Consider the following 27376-nt stretch of genomic DNA (forward strand, 5'->3'; position numbering starts at 1 on the left):
GAACAAACAGAGACAGAGCTTTGGATCAAGGACTAGTAGTTTGCAAGAGCTTACATAGTTCTTCTATAAAGTGGAATACATTTCTAGAACCCGACCACTATATTTATCACAGATTTTGGCTTTGGTATTCTTATTTTTCCAAATATCTTATTGCAGAAAAAGATGCAGGGGATTACATATGAAAATTAAATTCTGTCTGAAGTGCGTTGTTTCAGTGCGCTGATGTCAATTTGGACATGATGGATTTGGAATGTTTGTTGGAATAAAGTTTGTTGTAAACCTGTTAATGATCCTGCCTCAGTTACGTATATCTTTGTCACAAGTGCTTGATGACCACCTTTGAGGGATAATTGCAAAATATATGTTTAGAAATATATATGTGAAAAGAATATCGGCCAATATATGAATATCAGACTTGTTTTACTGCTTTATAATGGCATCGATACATCCGGTATCAGTCGAGGTCTGTTAATTTCAAACACTGTATATGCTGTTAGAAAGTTAAATCTATAACTGTAGATTTATTTTCTATAATCGTGTGTTTTTGATGCAATAATCCTGATTCTTTCTCTTTTTTTAAACTCCTTTTGGCAAAAGTGTATCATTTTATCAAACAGGAAGTGCCAGTCTGTTTACTAAGAAGATATGAATCAACTTCGACTTTTTTTTTTGCCTTTAATGTCAGAAACTAAGACATCAATCTTCTTCCCTCAAATGTCAAGCGGGAGTACTACAACCCCCTCAGCCCAAGTGTGTCACTGACACTGTAAATACCGACTGCAGCTTGGAATTATGTTCAATTTCTTCAGCTATATTTGGCTACGATGTTTTGAATGCGGGCTGAGTAACAGACTGACATGTTGCCGCTGTGAGGCTTTCTCGACTTGAGGCGCTCAAGCAGGGGGTTCACTAAATGATCTATACTGTCTCCGTGCGTGTGTCTGCGTGTACGTGGGCGTGTGTGTTACATCCTGAGACTGTATCCCAGCGTGAGAAAATCAATGAGACCAGTGTAACATGGACCAGTCCATCAGCATTTGCACACATGCAACACACACTCATCCCTCCCACAGACACATCGCCCTTTCAGCCACATACATGCGGGCAATATGCACACACTTTGTTACACACTGCTCAGCCTCACTCCACTCTCTCTGCACACAGTCTAGAATATTGATGTGCTCTTTAAGAGCCCTCCTCTCTGTCTGTGTCACATTCCATCCATCCACACACCATTTCCAACCACACCATCGGATAGAGTGAAAACAATTCGGCACTAACTCAATACAATCTTTGCATAGGCTCAGATGGCATTCCATGAACTCCACATTTCATCATCTCTGCATTATAATGAGGCATTACGCCGCTCCAGTGTGTGTCAGTTTGTATCATTTCATATCATTAATATATCCGACATTCAACGTAGACTGAAATATTACTCTCAAACTTCAATGTACTTCATTAAGGGAAGGGAATCCACTGACAGAAAATTTTCATCTCTGGGCACTTCTGCTTTCATCTGCACCAGAGGAATTTATATGTGTGTGTGTGTGTGTGTGTGTGTGAGGAAGAGAGAGAGAGAGAGAGAGAGAGAGAGAGAGAGAGAGAGAGAGAGAGAGAGAGAGAGAGAGAGAGAGAGAGAGAAAGTGTGTGTGTGTGTGTGTGCCTGTATGTGCATGTCAGATAAAGCTAAAGAAAAAAAGGGAGGTGAAAAGATGTAGTGTTAGTGCGCGCACTTTCACGCACACACATCAGCCCGAGGTTGATTATCACGGGGTGAGTGGCAATTAATGTAGCACTAATTAGAGAGGCTTTTATGTGTGGAGGACTAAGAAGGGCTCCTGGTGATCTCTGGAAACTGCAGGCGAGATAGCGCCGAGAACATAAAACACAGCACGCACAGCTTGACAACACACTAGCCATACGCAGATGACACAACATGTCAATTAGTATAGCGCGCCTCGCTGCAAGCTGCTTCGTAAGGTAGATTAGAATTCCGCTGCGCCGGATCTTGATTTGGGGTTAGAGCCGACAAATCAAACAGAGAGCCTGTCTTTATGGCATTGAAGCTGACATAAAAACAACAACGCTGAAAATACACGAACGAGAACACAAAAAGATTACTACCTTCCAATCATCTCACCAAGCTCGTTTCATCTCTCCCCACTGTGTCATCAGTTTATATCAAAACAAGCAGAAACTGATAACTATCCTCCAATCACTCTCCTCAGCTATCGTCATGCTCCCACGGTTATGTTGTCACTCGTGTCTGGAGCAGCGCATCAACAATACATTAATTTATTCCAAAATAAAGGAAGGAGCGTTTTCCTGCTTGTTTTCTTTGTCTGTAGACAAAAACCATGGAAACGGCTAATAAGCTGTCTCATGAAAATTGCATTATAATGCCAGCAATTACTCAGCTTGCGCCACCATTATTTCGGATCTCTTACACATCCTTCACGTAGATTCATATCCATCAATCACTCGTCTCTTCTGCCATCACTCTCCTCTCTCCCTGCCGTGTCATGTTTTTGTCATTTCTATTCCCCGCAGCCTCCTCTCACCATCCTTCGCTGTGTAATCTAGGGGATTGTGTGGTCTCTTGGTGTGAGAGGTGATGGGTACAGCAGGATGAGCGTGATAATCTGCCACACTGGATTACAGTCTAATCTCTAATCTCTCTGGCCCTCCCCTGCCCGGGGACCACCTTCCACCGTGCCAATTTTATTAATCTGAGCCCCCTGCATCAACGGCTTAGCTTTGCCCATTTTGATTTCCCCAGCTTACATCAAGCATATAAAGCAATAGGAACTGAAACAATAGATTGTTGTGACGCAACACTCGGAAGTGAATTCCATGACCCCTGCGCGCTCTATCGGAGGATTTAGCTACTGATGAGAGCGTTAATCCTCAGAATGTGAGGATTCATCAAGAATAGTTGCTTCAGGGATGTCTCAGGTTGCCCAAATTGCAGCGGGTTGCAGTTTGGCTCGCACATTCTGCGGATAAGTGCTGAACATGGGCTCCAACAGCATCCAATGTAATATCCATCAGAGTCAGTGTAAGCGTGAAGGTTGCTGTGTCCTGCCTGACTTCATGACCTGGAACACTCACAATTAATGTCCCATGTCATGGGGTTAAATCGGTGTTAGTAATTCCTCTGGCTAGTTGAGAGACGGCCGAGTGGAGAAAAGCTATTCCAGTCACGGACTGGCTAAGAGGGAACATGATTAACCAATTACCTTGCCTTTCTAATAAATGAGTAATCAGTTCAAGCCTGATCTCTGGACTGATGTCTGTCTATCGCATTGGCACATTCATTGTGCCGAGTTTGTTTTGTATGCAAGTCAGAGCCCTAATGCAAGAGAAGCTGATTGGAATTCATGCCAATGGATATATAGTCAGCCTCAACATGTTCCAATCACAATGTTTAAATGCTCGTATTTACATTTCAAGAGGATTTTCTGTTCTTACCAGCATTCCCATAATTGTGCCTCCATTACATCCTGTAGCCAAGAGTGTGTTGGCAGAATTTTTATTTCATTAAATGTGCAGACATAAAAACAGCAGTACAATGAGATGAATACTCAGTTATAGCAGAGAGGATAGCACATGAGCTGTCTTAACGTATATGTATTTGAGCTGACCTTTGCCACACATGTGTGTGCGAGCGTAGACTTATGTATAGAGCCTGTTTCATTAAGTCTGTTTGTAGCTTGCATGAGCAGAGAAAGATACGTTCGGTTTATTTGAGCGCAGGCCTTTGACATCACCGCACTGATCGCATCAATTTACAGTGAGAAAAATCACAGAGCAGCACATATGTATGTCGTGTTAATACTCAAATACTGCAGCAATCAAATCCACTGTTACAATTGAAAGAAGAAGAGAAATTTTAGCAGAATGTCATCAGACAAAACTACAGATGACGTCCTTACTTCTAAAATCCATTGTTAGCTCAGTAGCTTTGCTCGCAAGTAATGTGATGCGCACTAGTAATGTAAACTTCGTTTGGATAAGAAGTGCTGAAAATGATATGTATTACATGCACAATGCCTTTTCACAGCTTTGCCTATCACAGAAGGACTAATTTCCTTCACAGAGAGTTGCCAGCATTTCAAATTCATTGGCTTTATATTAATTTCAGTGCATTTACAAACACATATGCTCATGGAAATGGAATGGAGCACTGTGCAGATACTCTAAAGAGCCCACCACCGCCATAAACACTGTCAGATGTGAAAACTGGAGAGTTTCAAGACAAAAGGATCAAAACCAGTGGAGCAGAGCCAGTAGGTGGAACTTGATTGGCAACTGCTCACACAGAGATTTGTGTGTGTTATGCTAATTTTTCTATTTAGTTTCACCAGCTTACAAGGTGGCCAAACAGCTGTGTCATACCAGTGACTATTTTTCAGGACACCTGAACACTTTTTCGCCTTCAAAACCAGTTGTTCAGACCTGCAGACATTTATATCCGTTTTTGTTGAGACCTTAACTGGCTACTAACCAAGTGTTTTTTGTGCTTAAACTTAAACAGGCTATAGGCAGAGAATTGTGACATGAGAGAAACAGAAAAATTCAACATAAACAAACGTAAGTTGCAACATGGAGAAACGTTCTGTGGTTTTGCAGAAACATTCTTGGCTAACATTTATTCTAGCGATCGGGATGAGCAGAGATGAGGTGCGAGCTGCAGAGGTCTGACAAGCTCATTTCTTTCTAATTCTACGTCCTCAGATTTTAGTACTTTCAAACTTGTAGTCTTCAGACACAAATGAACCTGACTTGAGTGGCATCACTTGAGGCAATCAGATTCTGTACAAATTATTCTGGTGCCACAAAATACAGAAGCGCTCCCCTTTAGGACTGAAAACGGCATAAAAACAATTGTGATAAAACTGACACTACAAAGTGACTTATGTTCTCAATGCAGCAGCAGCAGCAAAAAAAAGAACATGTAGGAACATTGAAATAGACAGACATTTATGTCTGCCAGATTGACTGTAACAAGCCTAAAGCTTAGCCTGAAAACATAATCTGGAGGGATGCGTTTTGAGGGATGTGTTTGGAGGGATGCATTTCATGCAGCCAATGGCTGCATGAAATACGAGATTTCTGGTCTGAAAAGTAAAGACAACATGAAAGTACAAGTGCAAACACCTGCATCTTACTAACAACCAGCAGGGAAAAACTCTACTGGTTTCGAAATAAAAGTAAGCTTATGAGAAAATGACTCTACTTCTCACTTGGTTTTTTTTACCCCAGCAAATTTCCTAATGAGTTTATATCGCCAAATGCAAATTTCAGGTCATCTTCGACACAGCTTGACATTCAGTTTGTAAAGTACGGTCCTATCTAAAGTAAATAAACAAAAAAAATCAAGTAAGAGGTGTAACAATGTTACAACTGGTGACATCGCTGTCGGTTTACTGGTGCCTTCAAGTAACAGAATCTCCTGAAAATAAGCCCGTCTATTGAAATTACTGTTGTTTAATACTAAATCCTGCTTTATGAAACATCCTGCTGATTTCACCTTTTTTGCTTTTTAAATGTCATGGAACTACAAAATACAAATGGCCAATCACCGTTAAAGTAAATTGAAGAGAAATGCTCTAAGCCAGTGTTCATTCAATAGATTAATCATTGGAAAAACAACAAATTACCATAGTACACTTGCTTTGTTGTTACTGACAGGCAAATCCTGTCATTAGCGGAGTGCCGAACATCTGTTATTATAGTGTGTGCTGCGTGTGTCAGCTCACCTCTGTCACTGGCGTGTGTGTTTTCAGGGTTGAGTGTGTCCAGCAGGTGGATGGAGCTGGTAGGTCTGGTTTTGCTGCGGTCCTCCTGTTGATGGTCCGCCGAGCTCAGGCCGTTCTCATACAGCTGGCTCTCGCCATGCCGCAGATGCCAGGTCAGACCTAACAGGTGGACGGCTAAACACACACACACGTGCACCCACGCACGCACACACACACACACACACACACACACACACACACACACACACAGTCAAAGGGGGGAGGAAAAGAAGAGAGAGAAAAGATCATTATTCATGGCATGCAGAGGGATGTGTCTGAGTCTTCTTTAATGCCCGTCTTAGAGCTCTCACTCATTTTGTGTGCTTATTAGTGCTCAGCAAGGCAGCGGACAATTAGCAAATACACAAAGAACGCACATGCTCTTACACACACACACAAACACACACCCACACACACACACACACACACACACACACACATCAGCATATGCACGTACACATGCAGAGAAGAACATAGAACGTGGCAAAGGTGGGCAATTAAGACAGATCTTCAGAGCCTGTGCCCAGGGCTGGTATTAAAGCGCTAACACAGTCTTTTATGCATGACTAATGATGCTTTGAAAGCTGCTGCCGATTCACAATCCATATGGGCCTTTTAAACAACAAAGGGTATGGGAGGATACTGGATTCCCCCTCCCACTCATAAAACTGTTTACTAGGACAACAATCCAGCACGCTGTTAAATAAAAACAACTAACACCTGCCCATTAAGGAAATTAATTAGCGTCTTGCAAGGCTGTCAATAAAGCGTTCAGTGAAAACATTCACCTTGCTCTGACCAAATTATCAGGTTCCATTCATGTGAGATTGTACTCCAAGAACCGCTTTAGTTTTCCACTTTAAAAGAATCTGAAAAGGTAATGTCCCTTTGCTGATACGAAGAACAAAGCAAATGAAATAAATCATTGCAGGTTTTTTTTCTCCTCTGACACATTTGGAACATCAAACAAAAGCAAAGACTCAAATCACAAAGTTACTCTGTGCTGGTGGCAGTCAGAGGACGGCTGCTGCATGCAGATCAAGGTAAGGAACTTCTAACGACTTCAAACATCTTCGCTGTCTGTCTTCTGTCTGCTGATTGCTGACACCCAGAAAAAGCACTTGACACACGCCTGCAAACGCTTGCACAAAATGGCTGCTTAGAAAAACAAATCCACAATTATACAGCGTGACCAACACATGCACACAGGTAGAGCGTGCGCTCACACAAGTGCCGCCAATGCGCCCGCTACTTTCATGTATGCTTGAATACACAAGCCCGCGTGCACACACACCTACGTGCTAGCCCACGCTTGATCCCCAGGTGATGAGGAATACCTAATTAAAACTCCAGATAGTTCAAAGCCATTTGCAGTCACTTTCTGTTGCAGAAGCATAGGGAGAAAAAAAAAAGGAACTATTTTCTCTGAAAAAATACAGCAAATCCATGATGAGCTCTGAGAGTTGAAGCCAATTTGGTCCCATGCTCCACTTTGGCATCTATGGGGGATCAGCAAATCACACATTCCAACATTTCAACTTGTGACTAGCCCTAGCCACTGTTGGTTTTGCTATCTACTCATGCACAATATGAGCTCTTCAAAGCAGAACACTGACGATTACTAGGGCCATGAGGGAGACGTCATGCATCATTTAGTTCAGACTAATTGAACTGTCAGCCTGTGACGAGACCAGACATGGACATGCACAGATTCTTCACATCAGTGTGGGTACGAGTTACTCATTTTAATTTTTTTCCCCCCTTCGTCTTCAACGCACTTTTCATTTTTAAAACATGCAATGTGTGGGATTTTCTCATTAACACTTCAGTGTGAAATTAGTTGTGATGGCTCATTCTGATGCTGGGAAAAAAGAAAAAAAAAGCATGATAAACAGTAACCCAAATGATCTGCCTTGTACATTCAATTTCATGGGTTTAGTTGCCAGCAAAATCCCCTCTGCTTGTCTGGTACTGTAAGTACTCCATCTTTAGCAGACAGGCGGTAGAAAAACACACTGATGATCGTCAGAATAACATTTCATTTAACAATGATACATTTAGAGACGATCCTGCAGAGATCTCTTTTGAGCTGGAGCCCGTTATCAACTCTCTTCCATTGGGATTCGACAGGAAATATAGTGTTGCACCTACAAATGTAAGTTTGGATGCATCATCACTGTTTGTTCTGCATTATATTACGCAGCGGAGTGGAACAACCTATCACAGTTTCATAAATTAGTCTGTAAGAGTGCTCAGTGAGGGATGACAAGTTATTCCCAAACTGATACATTTAGCATTTCCACCATTCAGTCTCTCATACTTCATTCTCTCCTCACTTCCTCTCATCTGAATTGCTTTTCTTTCTCTCCTTGTTCCCCGCTGCCCTGCACCCCCCCCCTCGCACAACACACACCTCCATTCGCCGAGTGTTACCCACTCCAGTAATGACTCTGCAGCGACAGTCCTCATCGGCTCTCCTATCTCCTCCTCTTCACCACTCGGTCCATCCTCAAAAGACCCTCAGACCCTACTTCTCCTGGTCCTGCTCATCAGCCTCTCTCTCCGACTCTCTCACTCACTTGTTTTATGGCTGTTGACCTTTTGCTTGAACACTTAGCATCTAGAGTCAGAGAGCGCGAGGACACACACACACACACACACACACACACACACGCATACAACACACGGGCTCAAGCTAGGAGCGATAAGGACCTGGGAGCGTGATGAGGAGAGGATGGTGTTAGAGGGTGCAAGTCTGCACTCTTGTACTTTCTGAGTACCTGGTGTCCTCACAGCATTATGAAGAGGAGCAATGACAGTAGCCTGTTAAGACTTGTTCTTCACTTGAGCAGGTTTATTCTGGGTATTTAATTAAGTGCTCATGGGGCCACTGGCAAAGATAGGTCCAGGGCTCAGATTTTGGTTTAAAATTGGGGATGCAGTCGAAGAGTGAGTTGTTTTGGCAAAGCAAGTCCGATTATTTTGCAGGTGGGGCTCTTCAAAGGCTTGAATCATGGACATGAATTTCAACAGATTGAATCAGTACAAAAGATAAGCCACTGCTATAAGTGAAGGTTCATTCTTGACCTTGGAGAAATAGTCCAACCCAATGTACACTGACTAGAAAAGAGGGTCAGATACAGTTTGCTCAGTTGTCTTGGAGATATGATGCCGTCATGGTTCTCGGTTTAAATTCTGTCGCATTCCTGTTTTATATTGAAGGTTTGTCCTCCCTCTCTGTCTTTTTCTGGTTTTCCTCTCCTTTTCTCTCCTGTACACCTGTTTCATTTGTTCATAAGCTCTTGTGTATTTAAGTCTGTGTTTTTCCTTTACTCTTTGTTGGTTCATCTGTTTTCATGCTGCGTCTCCTGCGTCTGTTCCCAAGTCTTTGCGTGTTCCCTGTGTTTCTCACATGTTCCCCATGGCTTTATGGGTTTTCCCTCTGTTTTTGTAACACTGTTTAATTTTCTGGATTCTGCCTTTTTTTGTTGCCTGCCTTGTTGTTACTTGCATTTTGGATTTTTTTAGTTTTGGACCTCAGCTGTCGTTATATTGCTTTTTGTTGTTCAACCTACCGCCTCTGTGTCTGTGTGTCTGAGTCCTTTTTGAAGAACTGTGACAGCTGCTGTCATAAGATTGTTGTCATGTGTCATATGTGCTCTAAAAAAAAAGCAGGTAGATATTGAGTCTATATTATGACATAAAATTGCCCAGAAGCCAATTATTTCTATGCTGATATACTGTCCCCCTGCAGGTTTGCCCTGTCAGGTTCTGGTTATTTGCCTAAAACGTTACTTTAATAAGAATATGCAGCATGTAAGTACAATATGTTATGCTTACATGGTGCTATAGGTAATGGATACATTGTTAGAAGTAAGAAAACAGATGACTGAAACACCTAGTTAGAATAGCTTTAAGTAACGGATTAATAGAAACAGTTAACTCAAACAAAATGGAGAGACTGGTTGGTTAAATTGGCTTGTGGTAAAACAGAAATGTGAAGCTAAAATAGCTAAAAGTAGGCAAGCTTACTAAATAAAATGGTTGAAATATGTTAAAAGTTATAAATAAATGGTTGAAACTCCTTGCTATATTCAGTCTAACGTAGGGCTGGGCGATATGGCCATAAAAATTGAATCTCCGATTTTTTCACACCCAACTCGATTTACAATTTTAATCGATTTTTTTTTCCTTCTCAAGAACAAGCTTGAAATTACAAAGAAATTATTAAAAACATTGCGTTTATTTTTTTGCTATGATTTTAAACAACTTTGCCCTGCCATTGTAAACAGTGCAGCTTCAAACTCACTTGAAAAAATATATAAAAGTGCAAGACTGTGTCCCTTTTTGATAAAATGCTTTTGTAAACATAAATTTAACATGTCAGATTGCTTGCTATTATAAAAACAGATCAGTTTCCATATTGGTATTGATAAAGTGTGAACATAACTTTCATTAAATACTTTATTTTGCAAAAGGTGCCTTTGTTTACAAAAAAGTATTTCATATCCCTGAAGATATGAAAACTAAATTAAACATCTGCATGCAGTGCATAGTAAACATAACATGTTGGTAGATGTACAGGACATGAGGTGTGTGCTTGCTGTCTGTTCTACACATTTTTGACCAGGAAGACGAGCTTGTCTGCTTCCTCTGGTTTGAGTCAGGACCCGTTGCGGCTTTGTAGCACAAACCTGCGGTCGAACATTTTTAGCATGTGGATGAACCTCCAGCTTTTCCACTGCATATACGGGCACCATATCTTAAACAATATGCAACGTGACTGCACCCATAAAAGCTGTCCACCGGGCCGCTTTGTTGTCATACGGGACACAATTATTACATGATTCCGCTAATGTTGGCTGCTTTATAGCGGGTGTTTGTGGGCTGCCGCGGTTTTCTCGTAGTGAACAACAAGTGTCCCACTGTGATACATGCGTCTGTTTGAGATGCTGAAATAAATGGGTCGGTCCGCTGCCTTTAGTTGCAAAAGCTTTTGAACAAACTTTGCAGTGGACGGTAGTTTGTTCGAGGTCCGACGCTACAGAACCAAACTACTAACGAGACAGTGACTTTTTAGGAACGAACTCTTGGCTCGCTGCATGTTGTGTTTGTTTCTCTGTGGAAAGTCAATGCAAGTAGGGCGGAGCCCACTATTAACTACGGGAGCCCGTAAGGAGCGGCGGCGGAGCAAGTTAAATAAAACATCGATTTTCATTTTTTAAGATCGTCCTAAACCAAAAACTCGATTAATCGATTTTGCTGACTTATCGCCCAGCCCTAGTATAACAGTAAATAGTTACTAAGAGTAATAAATAACTGTGTGAAACACCTAGCTCAACATAATGGATGAGTAGTTAAAAAAGTTAGCTATGACAATGACTTTGGCTGAAATTGTTTGCTAAAAGTATTGAATAAATGTCTGAAAAATTATCAAAAGTAATGGATGGATAGGCGAAATAAATAGTTCTACCTAAGAATAACAGATAAATGGTAAAAACGCCTTACTGTAGCTCCGTTGTACATTTTGACAGCATAACTGCAGAAACTGTGTTCATCATTTCTATTTTTATTCATCTCAATTTGTGCAGCATGAAAAAAAAAATTGCTAGATTGTCTAAATGTTGACAACAGGCCAGAAAATGTCACAGAGAAAAAGAAAGCGCAAAGTAACTTCACTAAATGTGATAAATATTTAAGCTTTCAAAGGAAAATGCTAAAACATATATTACTTTGAATGTTACAACTTGATATTGTGCAAACCCACTGACCTGCTGAAATCAAGAGTAAAGGCAGAAACACGGACACGTTTTGTACAGCTAAAATTAAACAGACACAAAAGTCAGCAGAGACGGTAGATGCCTCCTTTATATGTGTATATTGTCAAGTGAGAAAATAAATTATGCATAATGGCATTTTCATCAGTCGTGAACGGAAAAAACATAAAAAAATGACACTTTCCATTTGAATTTGTCCAAACATTCTGTGTTACAACATTTTAAAGTCAAAAGGGAGGATGTGAAGAAGCTCACAGCCCTAATTGCTAATCTGTCCATCAGAGGAAAAAACAACTCATCCTTGCTTTTCGGTCCAAAACAAAATCAGGTTGGTAAACGCACAGGCAGGTTTTGTAGTGGCAATGCACCCCGGGTATTTAAAAATAAATCAATTCCACCGAAATGTTGACATTATAGGAGTCTGGAGTTTTAATTCATTGTTAAAATTGAAGAGATTGAAGAAAAAACCTTCTTGTACATGCATTAAGACCACATTCCTGTCCAAGTGGAGAAAAGGAAAAAAGAAAAAAAAGAAGACGAGGGGAAGAAGGAAACACAGGCAGATGGAGGAACACTCTCTGTTTGTTACTGTGCACTCCTTTCAGCTCTCTAAATATCCTCAACAGCATCGACCTCACCGCCTCAATATGGTGTCAGGAACCATATTGGCTTGTATACATTTGGGACAAATTTTTTATTAGCATTAATACACCATTTCACATATGTCATTTAGTCCACATTCATTGGAGAGAATAAGAGAATCAACATGACAGATTCTCAATCGTTGGTAATTATCTGAGCACAATTCTGTGTAAGGCGTAAGTGTGTGTGCATCGAATTACCAGGGTAGGTGCAAAAAACACCATTTAAAACCACAATAAACAAGAAACATGGCCTGATGGTTGCAATTCATACAATGCAACTGCCCCGGTTTAGCAATCTGAGTTGCATCTCCCTGGCACAGAAAAAGTTTCCTCTTGGGTGCCTCTGTGACGCAAGAGAATGTGATAAGGTGCCTTCTAGGATCCTTCTAGAGGAGAAAATGTGATGCCGTGCCATAGGCTGCGCTACGTGCTAGAATGGGGAAGTGTTGCCATAAATGCATCATAAGCTTCTGCACACCGGTGGCCCTCCACATTTTTTTTTCATCCACTTCTGTTTCATTTCATCCCCCTCTTTCTCCCTTTCCGAGTGATTCATGTTTACTGCCTGGGCCCCTGCTGTCACAATTAAATACAATCCAAATGACAAAAGCTATATTTTTTTCCAAACATGAAATAATGATAAAACCATGATTGAATGACCTTTGTAACTTATTTCACAAATGAATGATCAGTGTCAAATATTCCACCAAGGTCTCTTTCTGAAGGTTTGACAGTTCCAGACAGGGAGACAAAATGTTCTTGTTAAAATGGGACAGACGTTAGAGGACCCAACATAATTATTTTTTGATTTGTTTTCATTCAGCTGGAGAAACTTTGGGACATTCAGCACTTTCTTTCTTTCTGACAGACAATCCGAGAGATAATAAGAGATGAAAAGGGCCTTCTTCACTAGTTTTTGATGGGACATAAATTTGCATGTCTTCTGCATAACAATGGTACTAAAATGTGTTTTTATGCACCATATGTCCTTGTGGAGGCACGTTTATGCAGAAAGACAGTGGGACAAGGATTGAGCCTTGGGGAACACGACAGGTCAGATGACCATCATTGAAGAAGTTCTGTTTCATAAATAAGATCCAGACCAGTCTATATTGCACCGTACCTGATGCCAACCCAGTTTTCAAGGCAATCTTAATTGTTTACTTAATTTGAACATTAAATTCAAACAACGTCTAGCAATAGCTTTAGGTAAAAGAGACCCGTCCCCAAAATCTGGAAAAATGCCACCTTAGGGGAGTTACCATATCCGTCTTACATTCTACACAGTGGATCCTCTATCTGGGGCCCTGATGGTAAGGCATTTACTAACTTTGCTGAGTTTGTAATCTAGCTTTTCTCCTAAATAGCATTTCAGAAGGAAACAACCAAGTTTAGGATTTAGATCTAGATAGATAGATAGATAGATAGATAGATAGATAGATAGATAGATAGATGGATTATATTGTTTTATTATTCATTTAAAACTGCTGTGTGCGCTGCTATAAATGAGCACAGGCTGATAGGCTGGACGCACTGACTTGCGCCAACCTCTCACTTTTCAGGCATCCAGGTTAGACCAGCCACACTGGATGCATGAGTCGCACTTCTTGCGCGTATGACAAGCGTTGCTTCCGCGTCGCATCATCTAGAGATTCGGACTCTCATCTATTTCTACTACAACATGCCAACGCAAAAATTGAGCTGAAAATGACTTGAAGACAGTCACATCATACCAGCAGTTTTAATGTCTGTATGTGTAGGTGTTTGTCACAGACATGAAGAGAGTACATGCAAAGGGTGAGGGGCAGTTTCCCTCCTGTGCATCTTTCTTCCACTTTCACTTTTCTTCCACTTTCTCTTCGCTTTCGCTGCAGCAGCAACGCAGCTTATGTCAACACAAACACGGGAGTGAGCTGCAGCAGCTCAGCCACGCAGCACACAGGCATCCCGTGAGTCAGCCTGTAAAAGGGTTACACCAAGTGTGCACTGCCTACCTCTACCTCTGCCTGACAGCTGTGTTGTTGAACTACTTCAGCTCGCACGTGTGTGGGGTCCACACAGCTTTGCTGCTGCGGTGTTGCTGCTGCTGCAGTGAGGCTACTGCCAGCCTTATGTTTACTGGCTGCGACAGCAAAGCTGGTATTGTTTTCACCTGGTGAGAGAGAGTGTGATGTGTGTGTGTGTGTGTGTGTGTGTGTGTGCGTGCGTGCATGTGTGTGTGTGTGTGTGTGTGTGTGTGTGTGTGTGTGTGTGTCACAATGGAAAATTGTGGTCCTGAAGACACTATAACCACCACAGAGGTGAATTTCTGTGTTTTTTCCAGATTGTTTCAAGGTGATACCAACTCAAATTTGAAGGTACAGTCACAGAGTTTTACAGGTGGGTGGTTAAAGTTTGAAGATGGCTGTAGTCAGAACCATCTCACTCACATAATAATGTGGTAATGACGACTGAGCACTCATGGCTCAGAACATCAACATGCATGTTCTCTAGTTTTAAATTGTGTTTGTCTTTGATAATGGCTATCAGTAATAAAGATGACAAGATTTTCATTTCACCAGACAAATGTTTCACCTGAAAGCACACACCCTGCTCACGTACGTAGTACGTGCCGGGTATTACGCTTCATGAAAACCTGCACAATCAGCTGTTTAGAGAAATGGTTTGACATTAGGAAACTACGTCTTATTCATGCATTATGTATAAAGTATGTCCTTTGTTTCAAGGAGTTAGAGGAGAAGAACAATACTGCGTGCACATTTGTACAGTAATTATAAAGCTACAGCCAGCTGCAGGTTAGCTTAGCTTAGCAAAAAGTGTGGATAGGGGGAACGGCCGTAGCCTGGCTCTGTTTAAAGGTCACACAATCTTCTCATCCTCCTCTTGTTAAGAAACCAAATATTGATATTTACCCAAAAGTCAAATTTCTTCAAATAAATGCAGCAGCACATTTTGAGTTGAAATCCCCCAAAGCAGCAACATCGTAAACTTCAATGAGTAGCTTATTTTCCCCCAAAGTAATGTCAGCTGAGAATCGTGGTTAATGTATTGTATTTAAAACGATCTGCTATACCCAAAAATGATGGAAAAAGCACTGCTTGATTTGAAGTTGAAATAACTGATAGTGATAACAACGGAAGAGAAGAGGATGAGGGCCATGTGAAACAATGTTTGTTTTTTTGACAGAATTCTACGTTTAAAGTCAGAATTTTGCATCTTAAATACTTATTTGGAAAGCTAACAGTACAGATACAGAGAGGAAGCTGAAGGAGAAAAATCATCAGTGGTCTAAAGATGAAATCAAACTGGGGACGTTTCAGTTTTAATGCGTTCTCTTAAGCACCCGTCCATCAGTGTGCTCTGTGTCTATGTCAGCGAACACTTAGAATGCCATTAAAAGAACATTTCAAATGTGAATGCACAGTAGTAAAAAAAAAAAAAAAAAATGCCTCAGGAATCAGCAGCTCTCTTCACTCCTTAACTGTATTGCTTATAGGATTTGACACATTGTTTGATCCTTCATGTGGACACAAAACACACACACACGCACACACACACACACACACACACACACACACACACTTAGACACAGCATGCAGTCAGTTATGTGAGCAGCATGTGCTCAGCATGATCCTTCACTCTCACTCTTTTTCTCCTGTCTGTCTATCCATCTCGCTCTCAGTGTCCATCTCTCTCTCTCTCTAGCACTCCTGCAAGAACTCACATAACCGTCACATGTTAGAGAGACACTCTGAGTGAGTCCAGTCATTATAACGGGAGAGGCAGCGGCAGCGGGCTGCACAGTGGCGACAGCGAGCAGCAGTGCAGCGATCTAACAGGCCGAGGCCCTCGCACACATGAATCATTGATCAGTGTGACAGTGAGATGACTGCCAGAGGTAATAGGACGGCACTGCTGTGAGGGGGTTCTGTGCTGTACCCTCGCTGTCGGCTACCCCGCCGAGATGTGCGAAGATGTGGCAGGCTGGAGAGAACAGTGCAGAACGACTGAGACAGTTCAGTAGTAAGAGAAAGAGGCGCTTGATGTGGCTTTTTCAGGTGTACTTAAGCTACCACAGAGAGGAAATAAAGAGAGTAGAACAATCCAAGCTGGTGGAAACTTGTGGCTAAAGTTAGCGAGGCTGCTGTGACAAAAAAAAGAAGCAAACAAACAAACAAAAAAAAAAACCCCCTCCATTAATAGCTGAAAATGCAAAGACGCACGGGCGGCACATCTTTACTGTGATTGGAGTAGATGGCGACCCTGAGCCACTAAATTCTCTCCACCATTCTCTTCGGATAGGCAGCTTTTAAAAGGCAGACTATTGGAGCTGGAAGAAGCAGAGATAATGCGAGCTTGCAGTTGCTGCTATTGTTGTTGTCAGGCATGTGTGTGTCTCAAGATTAGATAGAAATGATTGTGGGCTCCAGTGATGATTAGATTTCACACTCGTGGTGGGAGAAAGAGTGGGAGATGGAGAAAGAAAATTGTGTGTGTGTGTGTGTGTGTGTGTACATTCCTGTTTTAATGCCTGTGTTACACTACATGTGGCTATCTGCTGTTCGTAACAGTGCTGGGCTGGGCTGCAGGACACAATGGGCGAGATTGACTGTGAATATACTGTCTTATCGATACCCATTACAGCCAAGGTAGCGCTGCAGTCGGTTAAAAATGATTTATCAATACTCTCACACAAGCGGAAACACACCCGGGCCTTATTGCCAAGTTCTTCTCGCTCATACACATAGCTAACCGCCAACCATATTCCATCTGACAACCAAAGACTACAGCTGGCTTTGCCCTGCAGCAAACACTTTCAAGAGCATCAGTCATTCGATTTAGTGTGTAGTTTAGCATGTACAGTAAAAGCAATTTCTCATCCGAGTTCTGCATGGCTGTGTCAGCCTCTAGCTAAGCCACAACTTCTGAGGGATGGGAGAAAGAAAGGCAAGGGGAGAGAAAGAAGGAGAGTCGGGAGATAAAAGACACAGGCAGAGGGGGGAGAGAGGCGTCAGAAGGAGGGAAAGAGACAAATGGGGAAAACAAGTGTGAAGGAGAGTGAAGGAGAGGGACTTCAGAGCCATTTGCGTCTAAGTCAACGTTAGAGTAGAGACTGAGAGCCTGGGGGTCCGCCTGCCCTCGCGCCTGTCGGCCCCTTGCGCCACTCTGACAGACAAGAGGTGCTAAAGTGTTTTTCTTACTCCCCTCCGCCGCCCCCTTGAAAGCTACTAATACCACTGTCATGACCGTTTAAGAATGTATGTTTGCGTGTGTGAGTGTTCGTCGGCTGACATTTGCTTGTGCGCATGAGTGTGCGTGTGAGTAAGAGCAGAATGTCTTCGCTGGTGTAACCCTCGGCAGTCATGATCAGTGTGACCTAATCTGGATTGGGGAGTCCGGTTCGGATAAAAGGGATAAAAATGACGGGGAGAGGGGTAAAGGAAGAGCGGTGGTGGGAGACACGCTTCTCCCATCTCCAAATGGTGAGATTTTGCCGTGTATCCTGGTGTTTATTTACCAGTAGGACTCGCTGTCGCCGTCATCTAGTTAGTCACGGTAGCGACGGTACACCAAGTCCAACATATCACAGCTCCCCGCTTCGCGCATCTCTCCGTTGTTCTTTCATTTCTAATCACGCCCCCCTCTCCCTTTCTGTCAGAGTCCCCCATTCTCCCTGTCTGTCTCCCACTCGCTGTCTTACTGATGTGGTCTTTTTCTGAAAGGCTGAGTCATGTTGCAACAGACAGAATAGTGTTAAACGAGGAGGGAATCAGCGCCATGTTACATTCCCCCTCTGGCAGCCACCATCAACCACTACTGAGAGCTGAAACACTGCAGACAAACAGCGACTCACAACCGCCGCTTGCAGTCACACGCGGCTTGGTCCCTGTGTGTCTGTGCGTGGGCATGTGACTGAGTTTGTGTGTGTGCCAGCGTCACAGAGAGGATGACGGAGAGAGAGAGAGAGAAAAAAAAGAAGGTGTAAGTGTGAGTTACCGTGCACGCGGGTGTGTGTGTGCATGCACTTGCTCGGTGAACTATTGGAGCTATTGAGGCGGCTTCATTGCAGCCTCTCTGACCTTCTGGAGACATTTTACCAAAAGGGCTCTTTCGCCATTCAGAGCCTTCTGACCAGAGTATGTCTAGCCATTTAAAGCAATTTTACCAAAGGCTTCTGGAGCTGTTAGGGCAGTTTTAGCAAAGGCCAGTGGGTTTCTTAGAGTCTGCATCAGACGACCAAAATAGAGGACTGAAAACAAAGAGAAACTGGACCAATCAATACAGACCCCAATGAGGCATGAAGCAGCTGGCTGAAAGAAGCTGTGGGTGAGGAGCACACACACACACACACACGTGCGCGTGCGCGCATGCTTGTGCACACATATATTCGAGCTCAGATGTGAGGCTCATTGTTATTGTTTTCCCCCCCGAGTTTCACCGTAAAAAGTGTAGCTAAAAAAAGAAGAGTAAAACCACCAGAGTGATTTAATTTGAATAGATACAATAAATAAATAAAATGATACAAAATGCGTGTTTCATGGTTCATGGTTTAATTTATTTTATTTATTTTTTTTTTTACCTGCATGTGCTTTGCTGATTTTTAAAGAGCTGGACATGTGGCTGCTGGGAGCCTCTAGCATGAAACCCATTTCTCTTGCTGCAGTATTTAAGAATTTAAGTTAAAAAAAATATGACAATTAATTTATGGAAAATTGATTTACGGAATGCTAATAAATAAAAGCTTTGAGGGTGTGTCAAAGACAGTGATGTATCATGTTACAGAGATATCTGCTGAAGTTAGCATGCTAACCAGCTAGCCACAGCATGTCCTTTTTCATACTACAACTCCCAGCTCTCAGTCCATACCACTACCTGCATGGCTAACTGAGCTAACTGAGCTAACTGGGCTAATGGTAGCTACAGTAAGCAGCAGTCAGCGCTTACTTTGGTGACATTACATGGTGATATACATATTGTACCTTTAGATTCTGGTGTAACAGTGAAATAAACCCATAAACCAGATTTTCTTTTTCTTTTTTTTATCCAGTAACTGAAAATGAGCCACAAGTATATTCTGCATATGTAAACACATACACTCCAATATAGGAACCAATGCCGGCAAACATAGTGACTCAAAGATAAAAGCCCTCTCAGTGTGAGCTATAATTATGGAGCAGATTACAAACATCTGTTGAGACAAAGACAATAAAGCCAATAGCACTGCAGAATTGCTGTATACTGTGATTGAGTCACTGCGTGAGACAGCTTTTTTGTGTCCGACTAAACTCTGCTGAGCCAGTACACTCCTAATACAAACGCTCCTTGTTTCCAGGCCCTACTGGAAACAAGCTGTAGCAGGCCAATCTCACCCACTCAGCTTTGCAGAGCAGATAATTGGTTGCCAGTTGCCCTCCTTGACAGGGCCGCACAATGAAGAGGATCGTCGCTGCCCCGGACAAACTGGCGACCACCTGTTCAAAAACTTTCCTCTGGGAGAAGGTAACATTTCATTAGGGCCAGACCGACTCAACACCTCAACAGCTTCATCCCGACAGCCGTCACCGGACTCAGGTGACCCCCCTGACTTAACCTCTGTACACACTCTCTGGCCTCCAGCCCGACACCTGCTATCAGAACAGACTGCCGTTACCACTTTACAGACTTTTTATTCCAGTGAGGTTATTGCTGCAACACAAAGCTGATACATGCTAATGAATGCACTACATTTAACATATACGATCATATGTGTCTTTTGTGATTTTTTTTAATTAATTTTTTTACATATTGTAATTCCTCATATTGTCTGGACAGCTGCGGAAACTTTTATTACTAAGTGTTCAAAACTTTGTGAAGCATTTTCTGCTCAGTACAACCATGAGAACGTCCAGGATGTGTGCAACGGCCTTCAGATTGTGCTGTCTGATTGCATGTGAGACACAGTTCAGAGTGAATAGCAGAGTGAAAAAGCCTATTTGAGCTTTTCCAGTTTAGACTCAGACTATCTTTTTGATTCTTTGTCCTTTTCTTCATTTGTTTGTTGATATATTCGGCGAGGGAGCAGTACATGTTATCTTTCTGTTGGGACATTCCCTTAATTACTTTGCACGTTAAGACTGAATCTCAAACTAATGATGTTTTCATGCACTATTTCAGATATACCTGTAACTGTTACCTCAATGGGAATAAGGAGCAGTGGTGCAGGCGATAGATAGAGCCGAGTCGGCTATCTCTCCAGACAGTATGGGTGAGAAATATGATAATATGTACTGTGAGACAATACACATTTGTCTACAGTCTGCAGGATTAAACCAGACCATTTATATCGGGGAAGCTATTTCATATAACAATATTGTAGAAAATACTGCAAGTCAATGAGCATCACTGCTTGATGGTAATGCTTTGATTTTTCATTTGTTTAAAGATCATTTCGTGTAGACAATCATTTAGAAAATACATAATGCAGAATAAAAGACATTATCATGATTGGGAATTAATAATTGTGTCTTTTTCAAAATGACTGTTTAGTTTGTCTCCATGTGAGAATTCTGACGTTTGGTTTAAGCTTCTCACAAGGTTTGTCAGCTAGCAGTATACCCCAGTAGGTATCAGGTGGTATCTCTGTTTCGTTAGCATCAAGACGTCTTGGTAGTTGCCAGTTTGTGGAAAAAAAGATTTTACAATGACTTTGTTAAACAGAATGGACCCACCTTGTACTGCCCTAACATTAGCTAGCTTGCGTTTTGGACATTTGCTAGTTAGTGTTAGAAACGTTAACGTAAGCTTTTTCAGCATCAGCAAAGTTTATGAAACACCGCTGTTCCGAAATTGATTTTCAAGTTTACATTACTTCCTACATCAAACACTGCCGTCCGCTCACCGGCCGCATTCACACAACTCATTGCTTTTTATTGCTAATAGGCCTATGTCACTATCTTCATTTATTATATAGTATATTTTCGCTTACAGCAAACACATTTAAACGTTTGTCTAATCTTTTTACACGCACTATCCGTGGTGCTGAAATCCCCACTTCCAGCCGCACTCGCACAATTCTGAAATAAACTGTGGCCCATGGGTGCGATCTGCTGGGGAATGACCCCTCTGCTCGTTCGTTTTAACATAACTTGTCTTTGTGGAAGGTTAACAATGTATGAGTGGATTGAGCACTGCTGCTCAGTTTGTCTTTGAAAAAAAAAAAGCAATTCAAAAAAGCATTCAATAAACATTACATGAAATTGATTGTGTATCCATCTCTTATAGCCATAGACTATCATGACCACGGGCCTACATACGCAAACTGTGCACACGCAAAGGCGCTGTAAGGCAAGGGCGCAAAGGCTGTTACATAATTACATTGAATGTAATAATGTCCGCAAACGTAATAAACCTCAAACACCTACTAATAATACTGACCGTGCGTGCAAAATCCAGCTGCTGACCCTCCGAACCGCTGTCACACAACGGATCCCCCGTCCGCGCTCCCTCTCTCTTGCCCGAAAAATAATTTCCATGAAGAAAACATCGCCTGACATTTAAATTTAAATTCCCATTGAAAGTACAAATCTCAAGAAATCTGGATGTATTGCTCATTTGTAAACACAACACAGGTCAGTCTATAGGCAAGAATCTAAAGGTTTATTAATGCAATTCATTTCAAATTCGCTTTATTGGCATGAATGCCACAACAACAATATTGCTCCAAGCACCAAGAACCACGAAAAGAATATCTAGCACAGTAAATAATAATAATAATAATAATAATAATAATAATAATAATAATAATAATAATGATAACTTTGAACATTATCACAATTAAGTTATCAATCTGCACTGTAAACAAAATGCAAACATTACAGACTTCTAACCATTTTTCTAAAAGTGTCTGTATTTTAATTGAGTATAGTTTTTATATAAATTACACAAAAGGAAAAAAAAATATGATTTGTTTTACCTATTTCAGCCATAAGCGGTCATATTGACCGCACATCATTTTGCGGGATTTCATACATTGTCTCTCTTGTCTCTAACTTTGTTAGCGGTCTCCAGCTGTGCGACTGTAACACAACTTTATATGAAGAAGGACTAACACTAATAGCCTAATTGATTGTTATTTCTTCCACTTACAGAACTGTTTACGACTCGAAACAATGTTATTATATATGACGTTTCTGACCAAATGTCGCGGCTTCAAATGCATCAAATTCCCACATCCAGTTACGCAGGTAGCTGTCCAGGGTGCTGAACCAGGTGACAGACAAAGGCTGCACTCTGCGTTCTGATGTTTGCTGGGCAGATCTGTCCCCCTTGGTTTCTCATCCACTCTGTTGTGGGAGATCTCCCACAGAGCAAAAGAAATACACATTTTTTCTCTCCCCGCTCGGCTCGAGCCCGGCTGAACTCTGGCCTGAGCCCACTTCACCCAGGCGCGAGGCTGCAGCCCCCGCTCCTGCTGACAACAGACCGGGGGAGAAAACAGACATTCCTTTGCTCAGAACCCATATCAGGCTGTGTCTGAATATGTCCGAAGATCGGTATAACGCATTGGAGCAATTTTCATACAATTTCGGATATTTAACATGTTAAAGTAATTTCAATTCAACATAGCCATTTGTCCAGCTGAAGCATAATGAGCATTATGTCATTTATATGAAGTAGGCTTGTTTTGCGGTTAATCAGCCAACTGATCCGTTTGAACCCACAAAGAAAAAAAGGATAAATGCGCAGCCTCCGTTTCCTTTCTGATTGAGTCCGTTCGGAGTGGGGGGGTTTCGGAATGGAGGGGTTTCCCCAATAGACTTTTCGGAATAGCGGGGTCTTTGAAAAAAAGGGAAACCCCGCTATTCCGATGAATTGAAGTCTATGTTCGGAACAGCGGGGTTTCGGAAAGGCGGGGTGTAACCAAACTGGCAACGACTCGAGGGGTCAGATCAGCAGCCGTGTTGTGACATGATGCTATAGTAACACCTTAACTTTAATTTGCTGTATTACCCATAAATTAAGTATTACTTTTTTTCATCAAAACAAAAGATGTACCAGTTTTTCCAGGAAGAGTAGGCAAACACACACACAGACATACACACACACTATACTGTGACGTAAGTTTATGTCTCCTACTGAGACCACAGTTCCCTCCTGCACCACAGGTACAATACGCACAAAAGCAATATTAGGGACCCAAAATAGCCCAGAATATGTTTTCCAATCTATTGAGCAAGGACACATAGTTGTCAACAGGACACATCATCTGAAGCTGATAAGTGATGTGTTGTCTTTGTTCGTTCGTCACCTAGACAATAGGCCTTTTTCAAAGCAGACATTTTGACTTGTCATGATAGGAAAGGCACAGGTGTTACTGTTAACAATAACAATGGCTCAGCTCTTTTCAAGCGTCACAGGAAGCCATGACAGAGTGACAATGAGCCAACATGAGCAACACTCTGAAACTGAAGCAGCTAAATAATAATAATAATAATAATATTAATAATGATTATTATTGTCATAATCATTATAATTGAAGGATTCTATGGAGTGATTTTGATTCCCAGTCTAAATCTTTTTTTTAAAACTGTGGACAGTGCCTCAGCTACAGACAGGATGACAGGAGACAGTGTTGGCTTATTGTTTTACCTCATAAAAGGTCAACTGGCTTGTCTGAACAGGCACACATGTTATTTAACCTTTGGGAGCCATGAGTCTGCATGTCCCACGAGCTTCGCAAAGAAAGAGTCAGACTATGTCAAATTGTGGAGCACCTGCTGCTGTGTCAAACTTTTTCACACCGTACACCTTGTGGATAAACATCCTCTCCTCAACCCTCCTCCACTCTTCTCCCTGACTTCCCAACTTAGCAGCTTTGTCAATAGACGGAGCGCTCTTTCAACCAGCTTTAGCAACAGATGTGCCAACTTTTTGAGCTAGCATCAGCTACTTTTTCCTCAGGTGCTTTCATCAGCTACAGCCCCAATTCACATACTGTAACAGCTGCTAGTTATGCAAGTTGGGAGCTGCAGGCTCAGTCGACCGGCCAGCAGTGTGTCTCCGCATTACATCTGCATTTGTGAGAGCCAGCGTGATGATCCACCAATCACCGGTCACAACTGATTTCCTCCCTCACTGCCGCGAGCTAAAGACCGAAGTGCTTTCTCAGCTATATTTACAAATAATTAAAGCTAATTGTTGTAAATTTGCCACTAATTGATTCAGGCAGATTTCCGCAGTCAGCAAAATGCACACACTGGAACTGTTGAGCATCAGTGCTAGCTTAAAGCACACTAAAATACTACAGTATGTCGCTAGCAGCTCACCCTTGCCCTGACAAAAATGTGATTTTCCCGTCCGTTTCCCCTTCTTTTCTCTGTGTTGACATGCTAATGCTAATGCTTGTTTACGGGCCTCCGCTCTATGTAACCACACTTGTACAATTCCTTTCTTTTTCCAAGACAGAGCTCTCTGGAATACAGAGTTACTAAGAAACCAGCGCTTTAAAAAATCTGGATATCAGAGGAGGAGCCCTGTTCGATGCTTTCATTGCCAACTGACGCTGCCGCATGAAGCCAAAAAAGGTCAACTTCTTATATCATTGGAAGGAACGGATCAAATAGGGATTTTGCAGGGGTTGTGTCGGTGAATAATAATGTTCAAAAGGACCCCACTGAAAGACAAGTTGGTATTAGCATACTATTTAATGCGTATTGATGCGTTTTACAAGCTTCCTTTGAATGCCTGAATAAATGAGTCCTGGAATATAGGTAGACCTTTTCAAATTCCATTCCAAAACCCAGACTTGGTGTTCAAGATCACCTGTCATTAGGGGACCAAGCACTACGGTGCTGAAGCTAGTGGGCTATGCTACGTCCTTAAGTATCTGTATTTTGAAAAGGCTATGTAAGAATAAATCCAATGAATGCAATGATCTTAGGCAGAATTATTTAAAAGTCACATTTCTTCTTCACGCTCATTCCTGTAAATATAACAAAAAAATAATAAAAAAATAAAAAATAAAAATAAAAATAAAATAACAATAATAATAATAATAAGAATAATAATAATAAGAAGAATAAATGGTGCCTCTACATTAAATGTTGTATGTTGCAGATCTGTACTGAGTACATCTATAGTCTGGTCGGACTTGTTTATTGTAGAAGAGCATCATTGTATCTATTTTAGAACATTTTAAGGATTAATCGGATCTTCAGTGTTAATAGGAATTATATTTTTTAGGATGTCATCTGGGTTACCATTCTCAGTCCACCCCTGCCAATAGGTGCACTCCGTTTGGATCACATTAACAGCAACAGTGACAGCAGGCTGTAGCAAACATGGCATTGCCAGTGTTTACACCATAACCTCTTCTGAGACCGTCAGTATGTGATAGCAGATGCGACGGCAGAAAGAGTGACGAAATGATTACGTTTTCCCATCGGGTTGTGTTTTCGGCATCTGTGGTCACACATTGTGACTCTTATAAAGAAATTGGTTACAGCAGCAGTAGGTAGCTTATGCGATAATATCTGCTTGTGTTAGCTTGAGCATTTCCCGTTGTTTGCATTTCTGTCTGCATATTGTGGTTTAATGTCTATGAGTAGGGAATAAGATGAGGCTTGTGTGTCTTTTTATGTTCCTGTTTTTTTAAGTGCCTGGCAGGAAAAAGAGGACTAAAATGGATAAACAAAACAAAAACTAAGGAATCCTTTCTAATAATAATGTTCCAAATTATGTGTGTGATATCTTCTTGGCATGGCTGGGAATGGCTGGCATAATGTCTTACTCAGTTCCCCGTTATAATTTCTTTACTTGGTATCCAGGGTGGTCAACAACATAGAAAAGAACAAGCACTTCATTCATGATAAGCTGTAATCAGCCTGGCGCTGAGACAGACAGGGCCTGCTAGGACGTTTGGAGGAGAAATCCAGATCAAGAGGGAGCGACTTAAGGCCTCTTATTGAGTTCTAGCCACCAAGCACATCATTTGTTATTTGGTAAGTAGAGCTGCGATGTCTACAGTGTGAAAAATGCCTGCCAGAGCCCAAGGTGACATCTTCAAATTTGCTTGTTTTTTGCGACCAGCAGAGCAAATCCGAAAGATGCTCAATTTAGAAATGACATAAAACAATAAATTAGCACCTTTGAGAATGTGAAAGAAGAAAATGTGTGACATTCTTGCTTAATAAGTATACTCACATCATGGTTAAACAAGATTAAACAATTAGCTAGTTGATTAGTGGGTCGACTGTGGTGTCATTTTCAAGCAAAAAGTACCAAAGATCTGCTGGTCCAGTTTCCTAAATAGATGTGCTGCTTTCTCTTGCTTTCTTGACTTAAATCCTGCACTGGGTTTTGGACTGATTGCTGGCACAAATCGAGACATTCGAATGCATCCCCTTCAGCTTTCGGGGAAACCAAATCAAGAAAATAGTCTGCGGATTTATTGAAATAATCGCAGACTTACAATCGCGTGATCTTTTTTTTTTTCTCAAGGGTTCAGCTGGAGAGTGCACCGAGTTTGACCTCTGTGAGTGATGCCCCAGTTTTTCAAGGCAGATGCTCCGAATTGCCGCCAAACTGTGCGAGTAGATTTACTGAAAGAAACGGCGTGAAAGTAATGAACTTAAAGCCGCTAACGAGTCATTTGGTTCTTTATGGAACCAGCAGGTCCCCCGGAGCAGCCCGTATTGCACAACAGAGCCATAAAGACAGCCTCCGCTGTCTGCGACTGAAATGCGGAGGTGATTATTTGATTGCAGGGTGCTGCTGACTTGCTCTTGTCATTTACGTCAGAAGCTTCTCCCCGTTGCCATAGAGATGATTATCTCTCATAACTGACACATAACGCCCTCTCCTCATATTCGGTTAAACAACTGAGGATTGTAAATGTTTAAATCAGCAAGACATTCATTAATGCAGAAAATACTCTAATTAGCTTTTTCTTTTTCTTTTTTTTTGACAGCGTGATGGAGCAATAGTACGTAGGTTTTTTTTTTTTTTTATGGAGGCAGAACTTAAATGAGGCTTAGAATAGAAAATGAGTTACTGGTAGTGTTGTCAGCAGCAATATTCCTCAAGATTACAGATGCAATCTTAATCTGTCCTCTATCTCTCCTTAAATGCCCCGTTCGCTATCATAATGCCTTGCTCCTCATATCTGATGGCC

At 41.7% G+C, this 27376-nt stretch overlaps 1 protein-coding gene across 1 annotated transcript in view; it reads right to left on the reverse strand.

Annotated features, from left to right (window-relative positions):
• tenm1 (teneurin transmembrane protein 1) overlaps positions 1–27376 on the reverse strand; it is a 207813-nt gene that overhangs the window by 110431 nt on the left and 70006 nt on the right. The window contains exon 6 of the mRNA XM_030396497.1: positions 5766–5939. Within this exon, the coding sequence (XP_030252357.1) occupies positions 5766–5939 (174 nt within the window). The remainder of the gene's footprint in view (positions 1–5765; positions 5940–27376) is intronic.

Source organism: Sparus aurata, chromosome 18, assembly GCF_900880675.1.
Source record: "Sparus aurata chromosome 18, fSpaAur1.1, whole genome shotgun sequence".
NCBI classification, from domain to species: Eukaryota; Metazoa; Chordata; class Actinopteri; order Spariformes; family Sparidae; genus Sparus; species Sparus aurata.